The sequence below is a fragment of the Sander lucioperca genome, chromosome 8 (assembly GCF_008315115.2).
Source record: "Sander lucioperca isolate FBNREF2018 chromosome 8, SLUC_FBN_1.2, whole genome shotgun sequence".
Taxonomy (NCBI): Eukaryota; Metazoa; Chordata; class Actinopteri; order Perciformes; family Percidae; genus Sander; species Sander lucioperca.
The window spans coordinates 11875126-11897522 of NC_050180.1; the positions used below are offsets into that span (position 1 = coordinate 11875126).

Genomic DNA, 22397 nt, shown 5'->3' on the forward strand with positions numbered 1-22397 from the left:
GATGTCCTCCATTTCACTGCAGTCTGTTTTCGGACACACCACACTGTAATGGCTTCATTTGGCTCACGCTCCAAGGCTCATTACACAACACTAATTACTAAACATTGAAAATAGTGCAATTAAGAAAGTGATTACATCATCAGCGGACCCAATGGACTACAGCATATTTACAGAGACGAGATGCTTGCCCGATTCTTTTAAAAACAATTACACACTTTTTGGATTTCCAAGATACTTACAGTACACATATTGAAACCCATTAAAATTTCATTTTCCTCTCGATGTGTCAGCTTAATGTAATGAACAGTTAACACTGTCATTTACTCTTAAGTGTAATCATTGAATACAATAGAGATATCAAGGGAGAGCATAATTGTATGGCAACATTTCACATTTTTAAACCTCTTGGTGGCATTGTAATAACATTAACATGTGTGCCTCATTCCTTATGAGGCGTTCCTCCTTCTATGTCTTGATACTGTAACTATATGCAACAATTCAAATGCAACTATTGTTTTCATTTTGAATTAAGCTGCCAATTATTTTCTCAATCCATCGTTTCATCTTTAACATATTAGAAAAGAGTTTTCCCAAAATGCAAGTTGACATATTGAAATGTCTTTCTTTTGTCTGACCAACAGTCCAAAACCCAAAGATTTATTTTCAGTTCACTACAAGAGAAAAACAGTAAATTTGTCATTTATGCTTGAAAAATGTGTTTTCACACATTTAATCAGTTATCAAAATTGACTAATTAATTTACTAACAAATCATTTCAGCTCTAATATTAAGTTCCATACAGGTATGTAATTAAAGGGGAAATCACACCTAAACTAAAGTTGCAATGAATCAAAAACATATATTTTACGATTAGGGTTTTGAATCACTCTCTACGACTATACATTACTAATTCACATTTAATTCATACAATTTTACAATTCACATTACAAAAATGTTGCCATTTTACAACAACTCCTGCCATTAGTTAGCAATAGTTAGAGGAGGTTTTCTAAAAGGTTGTGGAGATTTTAGACAGGCATTACTAAATAGAGTTAATTGAAATTAACGAGAAGAGCTACCTGGCATACAGGTTGATGGACAGGCTGTCCATTCACTGAAGGGTGTCACAATGCAGTCTTTCTCGCAGGGAAGCAAACAAGGTCGGACCGATTCTGGACGAGCAGAATCTGAACACCTAAACATACAGACAAACAGTGGTCTTAAATTCTCTTTATCCCCAAGGCGATGAATGATAAACGTTCTTAGTATTGCTGTTAACAGGACAGGGCAGTGAAACAACTGCCCTGTCCTTGATACCACACATCTCCCCACAGAAAACATGATTGATTACATGTCCCCCCCCTGACTGCTTGCTCAGGAAGATGGTGGACAAATAGAAGAAAAAATACAGTTTTATCACACATTCAGTTTCAGGGTACAAATATTATATGAAAAGTAAAAATGTGCCTGCTATTCAAGCGCACAATGTGTCTGTATTTTATTGTTAAAGCTGCACAAATAAAAATGTGTTATATTAACATGGATCAAAAATGAGTAATGTGAAAGGGGTGGCCTGTATTCACAAATACTTACAAAAAATTATTTTGGATTTCCATCCCGCAACTCAATTTTCATCAACCTCATCAGCCACAAAAGTAATCTCTTTTCAGCTAAACATCTCTGACAAACCCACTGTATATTACGAGCCAATCACCAAACAGCAGACAGACAACATTGACATGTTGATGGTGAAAAAAGGGGAGCATGTAAAAAGATGAAGAGACAGGTATTTTCATGAGTTGGTGGAGACCAAAACAGAGCAAAATGAATCCAAATGTATGTTAAAGTTGCTCCATATAGTCAAATTAATTATATCAGGATAAACACCATAAGATGTTTCATCCCGTTTTTAAGGCGGTCCCAAAACAAACACTTATCTTGCTGATATTTCTCAATTGTCTATATGTATCCCAATCAGCATGTTCCTTGTCAGATGAAAATTGTCCCATGCTTTATCTCTTTTCCTGAAAAGAGATTTGAGTTCAGAGTTAATCCGAGGTAAATGTCTGTACTTAACTTTTGTTTGCAGGGGACATGTTAATCAACCGCCTTAGTGAATTTGGAGTAGGAAAAATCCCAAGCGTTTTGAACGTCAGGTATTAATTGGACTAATATGTCTGCTAGATTCACACATAAATACTTCATTTGATAACATACAGTATAGCAACTTCATAGGGTGATATGTAAATGTATATTTTAGCTCGTTCCACTGCCCTCAGGTTGCCAACAAAATTACAAATGAATGGAAAATTTAAGAATGACTTATATGCATTACTAATCAATAACAATAGTCAATAAATAAATAAATACTCACAGTACTTGTATTTGTGGAATGATATGTAATGCATTGAATAGATTACAACTACAAAATGTGTTACCAAGACTGTGTAGCTAAAAGTAGGGGAAACCAGGTGCATTTATCTCCCCATATACATGAGCAGCCACAGAAGTCTCTTCTTGCCACCAAGGAGACAGAGTGTTCTAGGAGAAAAAATCAATCAAAGTCCACAGCATGGCTGCTAATTAAATCTGAGAAAAGTGAGGATATGCAAACTGTTTACCAATGAATCATTCCTGCCATGCCAAGGACACCATTACCAGGTTTTAAAGAGCATTTTAAAGACTTTTACCAATTTCTTTGTCTTAAGATAGAAAATAATCACTTATTTTCTCTGTACCAAGTTTGCTGTATATCTTGTGTACCATGCAATGTTGCATGCAATCTTGAAGTGGTGCAGGATTAATGCAACTATGTAAAATCAAATAAGTCATGGGCTTTGATGTCTTCATCAACAAGCAGCCAGACCCCCATCCCCAACACACAGACACACACAAAGAGACATCACAATTTAATTTCAGAGTGAGTGACTTCCTTTGCCCGACAACAGTATCCAGGTCTCACTAGAGACCCAGCATGGTGTCACATCCTACTGACTGCAGAAAGCCAGCACGCACAGGAATGAGATCAAAGTATATGCCAAAGCATAAGGAGGCAAGATACATAAAACCCAATCCTTCCAGCTTTAGCCCTCCTCTTCTCTCTCCCGTTTTGCAGTGATGCATGCCAGAGGGCATGGCAACGCGATGGAGCAGCTGGGGGAATATTGTGTAGTACGCCCAGAATGAGGGAATCAGACTTACAGTCAAGGCCATGGTGTAAAAATGCTTGGAAACATTAAATGTCTCTTACACATTATTTATTATTATCATCATTGCAATCAAATATAAATAAATAAATATTAAATATCTTTTTTTTTTTTTATTTAACAGGGGTTGTAATCATTTACAGTTATCATTGCAGTGCAGTATGCAATAACATTTATTTATCCATGTATAATAGAAAAGGTTATAGGTTACTCATATCAACACTGCTTTAGTTGTGACAAAGGGGAGCAGAAATTAAACTCAAAATCAATCTGATGTGAGGGCTGAGGGCTCTGTACTTATACCAAGACAGACCCGCTAACCTTTTATTGAGCCATTGGGCACCACGGAGATTATTGCTAAGCATGAAATGCTTAGATGTTTGCTAACTGGAGTGATGGTTCTCAAGTAGCACAACATAAAATATATTAGGGGAGCATCTAGTCCTTCAGATTGGAACGATTTAGAAAATATTAGGGACATTCCTGTACTCTAAACACATTTCTAAGGTGGAAGCAATGGAAATGGAGTCTGAACTCTCCTATCTAGCAATATGCTGTCCCTTTTTTAGTCTGGGAAACATGCTACCACACAGTGTATTTGTCTTCTGAATAGCAATATCTTATGAGGCTTGAGATGTTATATGGACTGTGTCCATACAGAACAGCAAACCTTTGGCATACACACACACACACACACACACACACACACACACACACACACACACACACATATACAGTATATGTGTATATATATATATATATATATATACAGTATATGTGTGTATATATATATATATATATATATATATATACAAACCCTGATTATGTCTTGCACATTACATATCATGGAAAGACAGCAGAAATGACTTATTGACTAGCTACCTGAATAGCAACATGCAGGGCTATGTGTTAGCTGATGTTCCATTAAATGAACACCGCAGTTATATCTGAATAGCAAAGAAGTGATTGGCTTCACCGCATACTGTACAGGCGAGATCTGTTGGTGGAGCAGAAATGACAGCTTTCATAAAGCGTCTGTGGTGGGAGATAGGACGTTCATAAGAAGAAAGCCTCGCCATAATCCACTTTATGGCCCTGTCAATAATATATCCAGCTAAAGAAGGGCAAACTTTGTGAATAATTTATTAATCTGTCTTCCTAGTGTGGGCTTTAACATCATTACAGTGACAGCACAAAAGCCCTTAGCAGTGTTTGATATTGTATTGCTGAAAGAGGAGTAGATAATGGTGGAGCAAAAGCAAAATGAATCTCAGGTTTAGGAAAAAACAAATCCTAAACCCAGGCAGAATGCACAAAAGAAGAGCTCAATGTACAAAGCTCTGGGGATATCATTTCACAGTGCATCAAGTCTTCTGGGTCATTTGTCAGTAAGTAAAAGCATACACAATTTATCTTCAAGTAAAACACTTTTGGAATCTTTATTCTTAGGCGATTTTTCTGCAAGAGAAACATGATCACCTCTCAACTCCTTACCCAGATTTTACAAAGCTCTTTTACTCCTCACTTATAATGTACCATTTGTTTCTCCCATGACCCATTTTCTAGTATCTAAAACTAAGCAAAGTAGCAGTGTCAGATAGGGACAGAAGAAAAAAAATCTGTTCCAAAGTGCCATTCTTATACTGGCATAATGACTCAAGAATAGACATTTTAGGTGAGACATATTATTCTTGTTATTAACTATAATCAGAATAGGTAAAACAAAGATTGTCGGTAGGCTGAAACAACATATTCACTTATTTTCTTCATGACCAAATATTTTACATGAGTGAAAACAAACCTGATAGACCAGTGGAAAACACCTGCTCAATGTATACGAGGTCTGGTTCTCAAGTGAAAAGACAACACATAGCAGGCAAGGAGGTGTTACAGTTATGCAACCAACGTGTGAGCACATTTGGCTCAACACCATCCAAAGGTAAACAGGAGAAAGGAAGGAGGCAACTTATTGATTCACCTCCCAACAGACTCTGCAAAACATACCTGCAACTACATGCCCGGCACATTAAACTGTAAAGAAACAGTTTAAAAAAACATCTCACTTATAATAAAGAAAATTATTGAAAGTCTTAACATGTACGTACATATGCGCAAAATCCCAACACTGAGTTACAATATTATAGAATTGAAGTAGATATTGCATTGCCACTTTGGTAGATACACAGTCGATGCTGATGAGGTCTCTGGTCAGAGAGCGTACCTTTTACTTATGACAGGTCCAACGTTCATCTTCGTGCAGCTGACTTTGCGGATCTGAACACCCATGGCACAGGTAGGGGTCCCATTCCAGGAGCTGGTTCCATTGAGATCAATGAAGGCATCCTCAATACAGGGACCCCAGGCTGAGGCCTCCCAGTAGAATACCATACATGGGTGGTCATTGCAGACTCTCCACTCCTCCAGGGCTGGAGCTGCCGGACACTCCTTCCCTTCTGGCCACCAACACACAGGAAAGAACCGCCAAAGAAGTGAGTCAAAGAAAAGAAGAATGCTGTGTGACTCAATAGTGCTAGTCCAACAAAGCATCATTATTATGCACAGTGCATGTGATTTGCACAGAATATACTAAAATCCATTTTACCTAAAGTAACAAGCTGTAGTTAGCTGCTGGAAGTCAAATGCTAATATTATCATTGACCACTGGCTGCTTGACGACAAAACAAATGTTGGCCCGGGTTAGCTGAGCAGACACTTTACAAGTTACAGCTTGTAGAAGTTGGAATTCCCAATGAAAAGTCACAGTAAGGTCACTTGTGACAGAATTTATGGGCAAATACAAACACTGCCCACAGCCACACCACAACAATCTTTCCAGTCCCTGCTCCCTGTATCTGTCATACATCGAGTCATTATTTGGACACATCACCAAGATGGAGTGTGTACTGTAGCTGTGCAGGAGGCTACCACATGCAAAATTAATATTTTAAATTATTTTATTTTATAATATAATATTATACTTTTTTAAGTGACTTTCTACTGTATTTGCAAACAGGTGACACCGCCAGTTCAATGTGATCATGCTGAGGCAAACACTCACATAGAGTGCATATAAGTAGAAAATATGTGAAAAATATAAATGAGCATATTATCATTTTAAGTAATTTTAAGTGTATTTATAGAGTGCTATCTTTTTAAATTTCATGCAAAAACTGATTTTGTTTGGCTTTTTTCCCATTTTCTGTTTTGTCTGTGCATTTGTAATCCTGCTGTGTCATTTTAGATATGTGTCTTCATATATTGTGTATATGTTTGAATGTAAGAATGTTAAGTTTATATTGTTTCATGATCAAATCAAATAAAGCTAAATGCCCCACACCACACACACACACACACACACACACACACACACTTTTGCCAGCAAGCAGATAGCCAGCAATAAACAACACAGTGTGAAACCTGTGTGAGATTCTTTCATCAGCTGTTGCAGATATGCGTTTGGTTACAGGGATTAATGGGTAGTAGCCGGCTGCCAAGACTCCGCTGTCTGACTTGAAAACACACTTGGAGTACACAGATAAAATACTTGCAAGAGAAAGAGCCCTTGATGATGGATGGTCAACTGAAACTTCAAATGGTTTTGAGAAGAAAAATGTCTAAATAAGACTCTTTTTGCCTTTGACTTTGGCTTAATCAACTTTTATTTTTTTGTGTTTGCTGAATTGAATTTTGAGTTGGTCTATGGGTTTCTCAGTTTTGATTCCCAGTGACAATATTAATATCATATATCATGCAATTTATTTACTGTAATAGTTTTTTTGTAATACATGTAATTACAAGGAGTACTCAACCGATTCAGCACTGCACTCCCGCCAAAATCTGACAATCTAAGGAAAATAAAATGTCCCAGTTGTGACATTTTGTTGATGTCTGGAAAGTTCTGCACTAAAACACCACGACAATAAACAGCAAATAAATCAGATTCATAAACACCACGTGGCAAAAATATTCAAAGAAGTCAGAGGGGGTGCTGCAATACCTGTCCCTGGGATGGCCAACACAGTGCGTGTGCGGCTCTGTTGACCCTCTGCAGTCTTGGTGGTACAGCTGTGTGAGCAGGGTGACCAGGGAGACCAGGAGCCAACCACACAGTCTGAAGGACAGGCCACCTCGCAGGCCACTTCTGTTGGGGGAGGGTCGTCTACACAGAGGGCAATCGGCACAGGGGAGGACCCTGAGAAAGGCAGGTTAAGATAAGAATATTGAAATGGAGACATTAGCATCAAGGGTTCAATATAAATCATGATGACACTGATTACACTTTTACACTTTTACACTTCATGTATCTTGACCTGACCAGACAGCAATCAGATAGGGCTTCAAATCCTAATCCAGGTAAGGGATGCATGGAATCACAAGTTTATGTGAGAAGCACAAAGAACGTATAAAATTATAACAGGCATTGCTATGCATCTGGTGTTGATCTGATTCAAACTTGTAGGGCACACATACTGTACATGTAAATGCACCTAAGACAGAATGATTAAGCAGGTGTTTTAGAAAAATTCCGTCAAACACCAATAGAATTTCATTTCATCTAAGGAAAATTATAAGGCCATCCAATTGGTATTCGGAGTTAGTTTTAAAAGCTATCCTTCAGCCTTCATATTGCAGTCATGTTATGAAATATTTATCACAGCTCCCAGTTAACTCTTCTTTTAGGAGTGAAAGAGCTACAGGAAAGACAGAGCCTTTTCTCTTTACTGCACTTCCATGATAATGACTCTCTTAGTGTGTGATTAAACACTGAAATTACAGAAAAATATTCTAGCAATGAATGTTATTGTTATTACCATTTGTTGTTACCGTTTATAAAAAAAAAAAACATCCCTTGTATTTTTTTCTGGCCCCTGCCCAGAGTTAGCAGAATGTCACAGATTTCTCAAAGGTCTCTCTGTCCAAGAGAGAGCGAGATCAATTGGAGAAACAGGGATGCCATCCTGATGTCAAAACAATGCCAGCAGCAGCCAAAGCATTGTTTTTGGATATACGCTCACACACAGCAGTATCATTAACTTGGTTGAACTCTGCCACTATATCATGGAAAATGGTTGAACAATAACAACCCTAGGGCAAATTTGTCATCAATTTGTCTTTTTTTTTTTCTTCTCTGAGGGAATACCCTTGATGCATAGGAGGGCAGTGGAGAGAGCAAACGTAGGTATCACCTCATCAGATAGATATGAAAGACTCGGGGGAGTTTGAAAACATTTCGGCCATTAAGTTAAAGGGTCGAGACCTCCAGCTATCAAAGTAACTGGTGTGTATGCAGGAGGAGATGTTAGTCTGCTTGAAGAGATGCTTAAGGCAAGGCAGCTTTATTTGTATAGCACATTTCAGCAACAGGGCAATTCAAAGTGCTTTACATAAAACATTAAAGAGCAGTTAAAAACAATAAAAAATATAAAAGCAGATAAAGTATGAGATTTTAGGCTGTATGGGACAATGTATAAGCCGTTGCTCTATACACGTAATCCATCCATCCATCCATCCATCCATCTTCGTCCGCTTATCCGGTCTCGGGTGGCGGGGGTAGCAGCTCCAGCAGGGGACCCCAAACTTCCCTTTCCTGAGCCACATTAACCAGCTCCGACTGGGGGATCCCGAGGCGTTCCCAGGCCAGGTTGGGGATATAATCCCTCCACCTAGTCCTGGGTCTTCCCCGAGGCCTCCTCCCAGCTGGACGTGCCTGGAACACCTCCCTAGGGAGGCGCCCAGGGGGCATCCTTACCAGATGCCCGAACCACCTCAACTGGCTCCTTTCGACGCAAAGGAGCAGCGGCTCTACTCCGAGCTCCTCACGGATGACTGAGCTTCTCACCCTATCTCTAAGGGAGACACCAGCCACCCTCCTGAGGAAACCCATTTCGGCCGCTTGTACCCTGGATCTCGTTCTTTCGGTCATGACCCAACCTTCATGACCATAGGTGAGGGTAGGAACGAAAACTGACCGGTAGATCGAGAGCTTTGCCTTCTGGCTCAGCTCTCTTTTCGTCACAACGGTGCGATAAATTGAATGTAATACCGCACCCGCTGCGCCGATTCTCCGACCAATCTCCCTCTCCATTGTTCCCTCACTCGCGAACAAGACTCCAAGGTACTTGAACTCCTTCACTTGGGGTAAGGACTCATTCCCTACCTGGAGAAGGCACTCCATCGGTTTCCTGCTGAGAACCATGGCCTCCGATTTAGAGGTGCTGATCCTCATCCCAGCCGCTTCACACTCGGATGCGAACCGATCCAGTGAGTGCTGAAGGTCACAGACCGATGATGCCATCAGGACCACATCATCTGCAAAGAGCAGCGATGAGATCCCCAGCCCACCGAACTGCAACCCCTCTCCACCCCGACTACGCCTCGATATCCTGTCCATAAATACTACAAACAGGATTGGTGACAAAGCGCAGCCCTGGCGGAGGCCAACTCTCACCTGAAACGAGTCCGACTTACTGCCTAGAACCCGGACACAGCTTTCGCTTTGGTTGTACAGCGATTGGATGGCCCTGAGAAGGGACCCCCTCACCTCATACTCCCGCAGCACCTCCCACAGTATCTCCCGGGGGACCCGGTCATAGGCCTTCTCCAGATCCACAAAGCACATGTAGACCGGTTGGGCATACTCCCAGGCTCCCTCCAGGATCCTTGCGAGAGTAAAGATCTGGTCCGTTGTTCCACGACCAGGACGGAATCCGCATTGTTCGACTATCGACCGAACCCTCCTTTCCAGCACCTTGGAGAAGACTTTACCAGGGAGGCTGAGAAGTGTGATACCCCTATAATTGGCACACACCCTCTGGTCCCCCTTTTTGAAAAGGGGAACCACCACCCCGGTCTGCCACTCCTTAGGCACCGTCCCAGACTTCCACGCAATGTTGAAGAGGCGTGTCAACCAAGACAACCCCTCCACACCCAGAGCTTTAAGCATTTCTGGACGGATCTCATCAATCCCTGGGGCTTTGCCACTGTGGAGTTGTTTAACTACCTCAGCAACTTCCACCCGGGAAATTGACGACAATCCCCCATCATCCTCCAGCTCTGCCTCTACCATAGAGGGCGTATTAGTCGGATTTAGAAGTTCCTCAAAGTGCTCCTTCCACCGCCCTATTACCTCCTCAGTTGAGGTCAACAGCGTCCCATCCTTACTGTACACAGCTTGGATGGTTCCCCGCTTCCCCCTCCTGAGGTGGCGAACGGTTTTCCAGGAGCACCTTGGTGCCGACCGAAAGTCCTTCTCCATGTCTTCTCCGAACTTCTCCCACACCCGCTGCTTTGCCTCTTTCACGGCAGAGGCTGCCACCTAGGGTGCTCTGGTACCAAGTACACTTATGAGCATCCCTATGTTCGAACATGGTGTTTGTTATAGACAATCCATGACTAGCACAGAAGTCCAACAACAAACAACCACTGGTTTAGATCAGGGAGGCCGTTCCTCCCAATCACGCCTCTCCATGTGTCTCCGTCATTGCCCAAGTGCGCGTTGAAGTCCCCCAGCAGAACTATGGAGTCCCCCACTGGAGCCCCATATAGGACTCCACTCAAGGTCTCCAAGAAGGCCGAATACTCCGAACTCTTGTTTGGTGCATATGCACAAACAACAGTCAGAGTTTTCCCCCCCACAACCCGCAGGCGTAAGGAGGCGACCCTCTCGTCCACCGGGGTAAACTCCAACGTAGCGGCGCTCAGCCGGGGGCTTGTGAGTATCCCCATACCCGCCCGGCGCCTCACACCCTGGGAAACTCCGGAGAAGAAAAGAGTCCAACCCCTATCCAGGAGTATGGTTCCAGAACCGAGACTGTGCGTAGAGGTAAGCCCCACCAGATCTAACCGGTAGCGCTCCACCTCCCGCACCAGTTCCGGCTCCTTCCCCCACAGAGAGGTGACATTCCACGTCCCCAGAGCCAGCGTCTGCTGCCCGGGTCTGGTCCGTCGAGGCCCCTGACCTTCACTGCCACCCATGTGGCAGCGCACCCGACCCCAGTGGTTCCTCCCACAGGTGGTGGGCCCATGGGATGGAGAGATGGATGCCACGTAGCTTTTTCGGGCTGTGCCCGGCCGGGCTCCGTGGCAAACCCGGCCACCAGACGCTCGCTGACGAGCCCTCCATCTGGGCCTGGCTCCAGACGGGGGCCCCGGGCTTCCTCCGGGCAGGGTCACTCCATCTCTTCCTTGGTCACTCATAGGGTTTTTGAACCATTCTTTGTCTGGCCCCTCACCTGAGACCACTTTGCCTTGGGAGACCCTACCAGGAGCACAAAGCTCCAGACAACACAGCCCTCAGGTTCATAGGGACACACAAACCTCTCCACCACGATAAGGTGATGGTTCCAGGAGAGGTCTATACACGTAATCCACCCATAATCCTTGCCGTTCCCAGAACGGGCCAGTCCTACCGGTCTTACTCTCTTTATATGCTTATATAGATTGTCATACAGTTTCAACAATGCAACTTCAGTATAAGAAATGAACAATTATTAAAAGAAAGGCAACATCAAAAAGAAAGGTCTTCAGTCCCACAGGCTACTGTATGGGATGCATGGACATAAGATGGAGGGTTCTGCAGTTGAAGTTAACAAACACAAAATAATTCTCAAGCACTCGATGGAAGTGACACTTTCACTCTTAGCAAAGAAGTTCATGGATGGGTCGATGATGAAGTTACATTTAACCTTGTCATTGTTTTGGATTGTTGCAATAATAATAAACATTTGCATAAAGAAAGCATATTTGTCCCATGTTGATAAGATCATTAAAAACTTGAAAAAAAAAATCCCTTTTAAAGTACATTTACAACAGATGTGTGATTAATTTGCAATTATTCACGAGCCTAACAACCCAAATGGCCTATCATCTTTGACTGCCTGTTTGGCCTCAATAAAACAATGGATGAATGACAATGTTTTAAAACTCAACAAAGACAAAACAGAGATACAGCTGTTAGGTCCTGAATTTAAGAGAGAGAAACTTTTTAATAGGCTTGGGGACGTGGCTCATCAGACCAAATCGGAAGTGAAAAGTCTTGGTGTCATTTTAGACTCTGATTTAAGCTTCAAAGCTCACATTAAAAAAGTGACCAGGACAACATTCTTTCACTTAAGAAATGCGGAGACCATTCTTGACAAACCAGGATGCGGAAAAACTGCTTTTATTACTAGCAGGTTGGACTATTGCAATGCACTCTTCACTGGCCTACCAAACAAGCTGCTAGAAAGATTTCAGCTGGTTCAGAATGCTGCCGCAAGACTTTTAACCAAAACTAGGAAAAAATAGCACATTACCCCTGTTTTAGCTGGCCTACACTGGCTACCCATCTCTTTTAGAATTTATTTTAAGGTCCTTTTATTAACATATACAGTAAAGCTCTTCATACATGTCAGACCTTTTAACTCCTAATAAGCCAACAAGAGCCCTCAGATCCTCTGATACTGGTATTTTAACTGTTCCCAAAGTAGCCCACAAAGCAAATGGAGAATCTGCTTTAAGCTACTACGCTCCAAGTGTATGGAACACCCTGACCAGCTAGATCAGAAATGCAAGCTCTGTTGACTCTTTTAAAATTCAACTGAAGACCTAACTATTCAGGCTGGCTTTTAGGTAATGTAGTTCGCTTTTAGCTTTTTTTCTACTGACACTTTTATTACTTTTAGCTCTGTACCTTTTTATTTGTATTGTTTTTATTCTATTCTTATGCGTTTATTTATCTTGTGTATGTTGCCATTTCTATGTATGTTTTTTCTTTAATGTGTTTTGTTTTAATCCCACACTGTAAAGCACTTTGAGCTGCATTTATTTGTGTGAAAGGTGCTATACAAATACAGTTCTTATTTTTAACGATCGACAATCATGTGATTAATCACAATTAAATATTTCAATCGATTAACAGCCCTAATTTTTATATATATATATATATATATATATATATATATATCTTTATAATTACACATCTGCAACTACACCAACTCTACTTAGATCTGGAGGCGGCAGCGCTTGAATAGGAAGTATGCTGATACTTTACATAATTGTTTTGAACTGGCAGTGAGATTTTAAGCGGTGGGAAATATATTGTTCTGGCTCACCATGGCTCCCACCCAGGTAATTATTTCAGGTGTCTGTGCTTTACAAAAAGTGATCATAAAATGAAACACGGACGAACCATAGATATTGTACATCAACCTCTGACCCACATTCAGAGGGACGGACATGGAGTACTGAATCTTTACCATCTATGTAGTTTCAGAGTATCTGTTGCCGAGAGAAGAGACATATTTTTCACTTGGAGTGTAAAAATGGACAATGAGATACGGCAAGACAATGTTTAAACACTGTAAAGATATATGTAATATTTCTGCATTAAAATGTCTAAAAAACGACTGTACCTATGTTATAAAATGATTTTTCTTTTGTTTTGTACTTGCTATATCCCAAATGTTTCCAACAATATAAAAAAATATTTGATCAAGGAAACGGAGCGTGTTGTTTTGGTCACCTATCAATGGTGTCATATAAAGTTTGACCCCTCTAGTTTCTCTAACTTCCGATAACAACCCGGGAAACGCCCAGAAACACCAGATGATACGTTAATTGTAAATCTTATTGAAATTGAAAGCATGTACTGCCCGCCCTGTAGTGAAACAGAGCCGATGGTTTCTCTTTAATCAGAGCTGTCACATAAGAATGTAACAAAGCCTGAAATTTGGATTTATTGTAAGAACTTTATCAACCACGAAAAGTAAGCAGGCAATAAACCGAACCAAGTGACATTCAGTACATCGGACAATCGCATATCCAGTGCTATGCAAATGTGTGCTTTGCAACTGATGGCTACTGTATGTTATCTATATAATCCTTCAGGAAACATCAACACCTAATATTTCTATGACATTAGATACAATATTCATATTGCTATTTCCACCAAATATTCAGTAAATGAGGTGCAAATTAAATTTTTAATTCAATAGTTTTTAAATTATACTGTGCTTACAGTACAAAACAATACCATGGCTGGTTAGTTGTTGTTGGGAACACATGGTAAGTCATTACCTGCTGCATACTGTTATAAGGCTTTATAGTTTCATCAAGAATGCCAGAAGAAGCACCGACGCAAGCCAAAACCTCACATACAGTAATGGTGCACAAACTGGTGCAAGGCTGTCAGAACACAAACATCCTCTATGTTTAGTTAACCCTAGTAATCCGTAATAAGGCAAAAATATATATGAGGCTAGTTTAACACGTTTACAATTACAACCTTCACTTTTACATTAAACAATAGATGAATATGCAAGTATGCAATGTCATGCCAAACATAGCAGGTTTCCTTGTGCTCTAGGCATATTTAAAGATTTGTTTAGATTATTATTGCCAACAGTAGAAAATCAGTAATTATGAAACTGTTCTGCTTGAGGCCTAATGAATATGTTTGCAAACTAAACTAACAAAAGACTCACAAAGCTTTGCCTGGAAACAATGCCTAAAGAAAATTGGTATGATAACATGAATCCAAATACTCAACTTGGGTATGCGTGTATAAGTGTGAGTGTGCATATGTGAGACTATGTGGGGGGATGGTGGTGCAAATAGATAGCTGCCCTAGGGGTCCTTTTGCATTATTAATACAGGGATCTGTAGCTGGGGCTCTTACTCAGATATAATACCACTGCCTCCTGCATGCAATTTCAACATGATTTCGATTCTGCTCGCCCACCCACCAATTAATCTTCTTCATTGTTATTATTCAGGTACATGTAGAAAAAAAAAACGAGAAGTCCTCGCCTTTGCTTAAAAGTTAATAATCACATCCACTCTGCGCGGGCAGCTTTTGAGACAAAGCTGGCAGGCAAAGCAACAAGGCAAATTGGAAAAAAAACACTTTGAACATCAAAGTGGCCTCTGACAAATTGGGTCACTAATTAATGTTTTTGCTGTATCCACCTGTCAATCATGTAACTTTAGAATTTCATTATCAGTAACAGTCTCACAGCCAAGTTAAGGGCTGCTTTTTTGAGTTCATCATCGCCTGAATATTGTTGACCAGTCGAGGAGAGATCATTCAGGCTGATGGTAACCATGCTGTTGAGCTATTGTTGTTGGGTTCAGAAATGTCAGAGCCTCAGTTGGTTTGGGAAGGTCCGCCAACATGCATCTATAAGAGGTTAAATCGGTCATGTCAGCTGTCCGTCACAGGTGCAGCCAGTATGTTTGAGTCAGCGTGCCCTGTGGTTGGTAGTTAGATCGGGAAATGGGACCGACTACTCTGGTGTGAATGGACGCTGTGCAGAGAGTGGGAGCTGTCAAAACAACTTTACTAAGCCTGGGGCGAAAGGCAAGTGGGTCAGGCTAACACAGCACTTTTTTTACTGTTCCATAGTTTAAAGCCCAATAAAGTAATAGTGGAATTCAATAAGCGGCCATTAGCCTCCCTGTGTAAGATGCCATATTATTTTAATTTCATTCCAGCTCAAAACTGCATGTAAGGCAACTCCTTATCCACATAGCTAACACACATATGAGAATGAAAATTGTGTTTTTCAAAGATGCAAATACCATGGTTTAAAGTTTAAAAGCTTTAGTCTCTGCATGAATGCCACATGATGAGACAGGAGGGGTCTTCCTAATTGGATATAACGACCTAACACTCTCTGCTGTCACGATAAGATCTGCCTCAGTCAAGTTAACAGGCAAATAAAAATGCATACACTCAGAACGTTTTATGGCAAATACAAATACGTTTTAGACTAATACAATTCCTTCTTCACTTAAACATTGAAATGTTTATTATTTCACAAAACATTTTGAATAATTTACCGATGTGAGGGAAAGATTGACAATATAGAGTAAGGAGCAATATTATATTGTTCTAAAACAGTAAGCAAATTCAAAGAATCAGAATAAATACAATTGCAGTGAAATAGAACACGCAACAATAGAAAGATAAAAGAGATTCAACAGGACTGATAATAGGAAAATGCAATTACCCATGGTAATGAACATATCACACAGAGGGCCAAACAATCTGAAAATCAATTATGCAATGCTTTTGTGCTAAAGAAAATGCTAAATCTCACACTAATGCCAGAGTTGTCAGCTAATCCGCTCATATAAGTCTCACACATGTATTAACAGGTAAAAGTCCTACAGTCATCATTTTCGGAAACCCTGCTTCAGTCGGAGTGACACATCCACTAATGCTGTTCTGTACTCTTTGAGCACTGTGTCTCTTATCCACACAACCTAAAGTGGAACGGAAGATAGCAGGAAATAGGTGAGGAGAAGGATAAACATAAGACAGCTAAACGTGTGTCCAGAGTGTGTGACGCACCAGATTGATGTAAGAAAAAGTATGTTTTTTCACAGGGGTAGATCACTCTGGATCCTGGCTGAGCCCCAAAATGTCTTTAAACACGTCTGGGCCAGTCTATTCCATCTCATCTATACCTGAGTGGTTTTAGGAAATACCTTATGCATTTGCTAAGCAATAAAAGTTGGGCTTTAGGTGATAGAAGATGCTTTCTGATTGCTTGAGCAGCCATTGACAATAATTTAAATCCCCACCATATACTTTCCTCAGACAACTTCACGAGTTTTTAAGCTTTGAAATGCAAGTAGTTTTATGCTGTGATATTAGAAACCAAATGGTTACTCAATCAAGGAGTAAAATGGAGAAAACACTCTGTATCTCTTGGGCGCCTAATTAAAGTTCACAATCTTAAATAGTACTTGCCAGCTCAAACACCTATTCCACTTGGGTGTAAAAATATGTTAACATCAACAAAAATTACCTTCATGGCATAACCTTTTTTTTTTTGTAATATCTTCATCCAATGCAGCTGCACACAGGGAGCATTTGTAAACCCATGCTCTGAGTGACTCAATACACTGACATTAAACTGAACCATTCGGCCCTCAGCAATCAATACAAGTTGGGTATTTGTATGTTTTGTAAAGGAAAATGTAAAGGTGTCTGTTTAATCGGATTTCAACACAAAAACCAAAGTCATTCACCGACAACATTGTCAGAATTCACCTTTTAAACACATTATGAAATGTTTTGGTGGGGAAACATAACTCAACGTACAGCAACTGATGTGAACCTCATCTTATTACATAATGTAAGAACATACGCTTTATTTGTAGAGCAATTTAATAATTGATATAACTTCAACTTAGGGCTGGGCAATATATCGATATTATATCGATATCGTGATATGAGACTAGATATCGTCTTAGATTTTGGATATCGTAATATCGTGATATGACATAAGTATTGCCTATTAGTGGTTTTAAAGGCTGCATTACAGTAAAGTGATGTACTTTTCTGAACTTACCAGAGTGTTCTAGCTGTTCTATTATTTGCCTTTTCCCCACTTAGACATTATGTCCACATTACTGATGATTATTTATCTGGATAGAAAGATATTCTGTTAAAGCACTAATTGTCAACCCTAGAATATCTGTGATTTGAAATCAACTTAAGATTCAGTGAGGCAAATGACCCAATGATCCAAAGCTCCAAATACTGTATGAATGTTCTTTTGACTGGGCGCAGGGTTAAGGCAGGTTTTAAGTGAATGAGAGAGAAGGCTTCTGCTTAAAAGGGGGACAGAGTGAAACTAGACCAGGGCAATAGACTGACTTACTTAGGGAGTTCCTTCCAATCGAAAATGTCTTTACTCAAACATACAGACCAAGATGAGCTGGATTGCAAACAGGGCTTGTTTGTTTTTTCCCCAGAAACCTTTCACTTCTGTTCCATAAACAGAATGGAACTCCAGCTCAAACATCTTTGAGGAACCCAGCAAACACAAAACAAATCATTTTATTTTTAGAAAAAGACAGGTATGTCAGCTAATTTATTTCAATGATTAGAAGGCAAGCTGCTATTATTGAAAGACATGTGCAGATGCTTACTGTTTATGGCAACATTGACATATCAGATTATTGTAAACAATCCTTTCATCTTTGCAGGTATGTCACTCCTACTAGGGCTGCACGATATGAGGAAAATATGCGATACGCGATAACGTTGAATATTGTGATAACGACTTTACTTGCGATACATTAACAGATATTAAAATGTACTTAGTTCTTATTCTTCTAAAATACAAATTGCTTGTTAAATTTAAAATAGGGCTGTCAGCATTAACGCGTTAATCGCGATGCGATTAAGGGCCGAGCATAACACGTTAATTCTTTTTTAATCGCATTAATCGCATGCCGGCATTTATTAATTTATTTTACACTTCACTCGGCTTCGCGTCATGGCTAACAGGCTACTATTTTGACCCTTTGCCGCACCTTTACTTATCATCAAGCTGCCATACTTCCTCGTAACACATCCTACTGCTGCAGGATTCAGGCATGATGAAGAAGGACAGCAGCAACACAGTTCTGAATGGCGCTTTTTATTTTCCAAAACTCCCGGACGGCTCGTAGACAAGTCGAAAGCCATATGCACATTGTGTAAAGCCGAATTAAAATATCACCGAAGCACGTCAAGCTTGAGCTACCACCTACGAGCTAATTAACGTGACTCAGGTTGATGCTACCCACTAGCATGCTACCCAATCAGGCAAAGCACTATTTTGGAGAGTGCTACTTGCCGACTTGTGGATGAAACCAAATCCAACTTACTACAGTTACTACAGCTCTTGCGAAACGGGTGGCAACTAACTGCAGACCTGTCAGCATCGTAGAGGACTCGGGTCTTAAAGACTACGGTTGGCATGTTCTGACCTGTCTCATTGCCGTCGAGGGGGACAGTAGTTTTCACGCATACACAGCCTGTACGACACAGAGATAAATTCCAATCAACTATGTTGACATGGCAATAAAGTTTTGAATGGAATTGAGAAAGCAGCCCAACTGGAACTGCTGCAAGGTGTGCAAACGCTGTCTCATTAACCGGTGATCACTGGACGTCAGTGAGTAATCAAAATTATTTAGGAGTTACTAAACACTATATTGACTCTAGTAAGAATAGGGATTTTTAGTTTTTTAGTTAGGTACTTGGAGGAATTGTGCAATAATGACAGATTCACACATTTTCTTTACAGTAAATAAATAAGTTTGTTGTATAACAAATACAAATCTTAAAGTAAAGTTCATAAAGTAACTTTCTTTGCATTCATTTGATTCCCAATCAAGATACACTGGTAAGAATGGCTTTCCATTGTTAATATGTACTTAAAAACTGTTCTGAAATGCAAAATAATAGAATTTTAATCATGTGATAAAATATGTGATTAAATGCGATTAACTATAGAAATTCAGCGATTAATCGCGATTAACATTGACAGCCCTAATTTAAAACAAATAAAAGGAAATAATTTCTAACATTCTTTTATTGAACAAATTGAACACTGAAATGACAATAACAGGCACCACTAAAAAATAATGACAGTTACACTTTAAAGTGCAGATTTCTACTCATATTTTCTTTCAACTAACATAAAAAATCTCGTAGTGTCGCAACCTTTCGCGATATATATATTGCGGCAGTTGATATTGCGATAAAAAAACCGATATATTGTGCAGCCTTAACTCCTACCTCCCGCTCCTCTCCGCCTGTCTCACATTGGCAAATATTTTCAGCACTTAAAAGTGAAAATGGTTGAAACCATGTGAATAGTGGCTATGTATGCAGGTACTATACGCTCCACAGTCAGTCTTAACATTCCTGCAACAGCAGCTCCAGACTCCTATTGTACTTTTCACAGAACTGTAAAATATTATTGAAAACTCTTTACAGAAACGGTAAAAAATATCAGGGATGAGTGGTGGTCCATAACAGTCATTATTTGTTTAAAAATATACAATTTAATTTAAAACTGTGCATTGAGTTCAGTCTTTAACCTAAGTACTGATTTTGTAAGTCCAGCTCTAATCAATTCTTTCATCAGCTATAAAACTATAATTGTAACGGTCAACTTACAACACCTTTTTCAACTGAAATTATCTGACTTTTCTATTTAATTAAACTTTTATGAAAATGTTCAGAGGACATTTTGGTGCATTATATATAATGCACCAAACTGTCCTTTGAACATTTTCTTAAAATCTTATTATAATTCTGGTATTAAAATGGAAATAGAAAGCCATTTGTTTTCTAATCAGTTGAGATTTTGTGAAGAATTCATAACCTTTTTTATAGTAGAAAGGTTTTTTTGTTCTTATCTCAAAACAGACTGGTCCAAATTAAATCAGCGTTTGAACAGATGACCATCGCTGCATTTGTTTCTGGAGAGGACTGTTACTTATCTTCAACAATTCATCCACTACGGTACAAAGAGCTTAGTTGAGTAAATGGAGTTGGCCTTCAGGTTGTTGTTGTTGTTGTATCTGTAAAAAATATTGAGTGTGCCAGTAATATTGTGAAGTGGTATTCACAGTGAGTTAGACTTATTTGCCGTTATGTTCTTTATATGGCTAATTATATTCCTCATTTAGCCTGAGGGACGGATGAGCGGATCAGAGCAGAGTAGGAGGCCTGGTCACAGTGCAGGTAATTCACTGTGATATTTTACTTCAACTTTGAAATGAAATGATATGATAAACATACATATACATATATACATATATATATATATATATATATATATATATATATATATATATATATATATATATAAAAAACAGATGGTATGTTTTTTTTTTCTTTCCTTCATAAGAGTTGTTTTTTGTTTGATAGGGAATCTTTTGTGAGTAGAAGTTGTTTCAGCTTTGAATAAACCCAGACTTCAAAGTCTTTTTTTTTAGACTGGCAAAACATTGGCCTTCATCCCAGGAGAGAAGCATGTCTGCCTTCTTTCAACATTTCCGAATTGCAAAGACAAAATGTCCATCATCTCTACTTGTGTAACAGCTGAGAAGGAGAGCTTGAACGTGTTGAGTCTGAATGTGCAGACAGACTAGCAATTAGCGGCTGCTTTCTCCAAGGTCTACAGAATGTATGTCAAGCATAACAGAAAAGTAAATAAAAGCATATTCTATCTGGAGAAAAACTTGACCATGATCAAAGGGGGTCACTGAGAATAATAATAATAATAATAATAATAATAATAATAATAATAATAATAATAATAATAATAGGAACTTATTCTGTCTATCTAATCATTTTTTCATCTGTCCACCATTCAATTCATTAAAAGAAAAACACAGCAATGCTGGTGTTAAGAACAATACTTGTGGTGTTGGTTGTATTAGGTGTAATGAGCATGTAGATGCTGCATTTTATTGGAATAAAAAACAATTGACATCATTAGCAGTGTCAAATCCTTGAAACGAGGATTGCCAGACTGCCAAACATCTTTTCTCATTGGAGTCATATCAGAACTATTCATAACAAACATCTAAAATCAAAATAGAAAATGCTTAATGTCTCACAACATTTCAACATTTTAAAATAATTCAGCATTTGCTTTGTGTAGATATGAAAAGCTAGATGTTTTAGTAGACCTCATATGTGATGACAGTTTATCCAAATCCGGTTCAGCTCAACTCCACTTAAAATCTACCATTCATAGCAAAAACTGCATGTATCTAAAATGGAAATGATTATCCTGCATGGCTTTTCATACATACAGTACTAGCTGTGAGATTGTGAATTATACTTTCTTGCTTCGTAATGCTTTTAGTCCTTACCTACAGTATATCGCTGCTATACAGTCCCACTGTATTAAAAAACAAGCTTCTTAAAGGATTTTGGATCACTTACCAACCTGGCCCTGACACTGCTCTGACTCTGTGTGAAAATAACTCACAGTGCTTGAATGGTAAGTCCAATGAGCCAATTAAGGAAGCAATAGTTAACAACTTGTCAACTTTCTCTAACAATAAATCTGCCGCAGATGATTTCATAAGCCTTTTGCCTCAAACCCGCCAAAGCTTGCATTTTTAGTTGTCCTGTCTAAACTTATTAGACTCTCCTGTTGGCTAATACATTTGGACCCTCCACTGCCTTCCTGATAAACATACACATGATCCATTGTGACAGAATAATAAAACACAGGCAAAAAAAAGGGTGCAATTACGTTTATAATCTATGGAGATGAGCAATTAATGGCTCGTAGGAAGCTGCGATTCTGACTTTTAATCAGTCCAATGTTTTCTGTGCCCATAAACTTGGTGATGGATCCTCATGAATAATCCATGCTTCGTTAACGCTGATGTTCCTATCAC

General features: G+C 39.5%; 1 protein-coding gene across 2 annotated transcripts in view; it reads right to left on the minus strand.

Annotated features, from left to right (window-relative positions):
• Window positions 1-22397, minus strand: part of thsd7ba (thrombospondin, type I, domain containing 7Ba) — a 137960-nt gene that overhangs the window by 56664 nt on the left and 58899 nt on the right. For both annotated transcript variants that reach the window (XM_031281754.2, XM_031281753.2), the window contains exons 8-10: window positions 7204-7398; window positions 5428-5659; window positions 1080-1195 (exon numbers count right to left, since the gene is read on the minus strand). In XM_031281754.2, the coding sequence (XP_031137614.1) occupies window positions 1080-1195; window positions 5428-5659; window positions 7204-7398 (543 nt within the window). The remainder of the gene's footprint in view (window positions 1-1079; window positions 1196-5427; window positions 5660-7203; window positions 7399-22397) is intronic.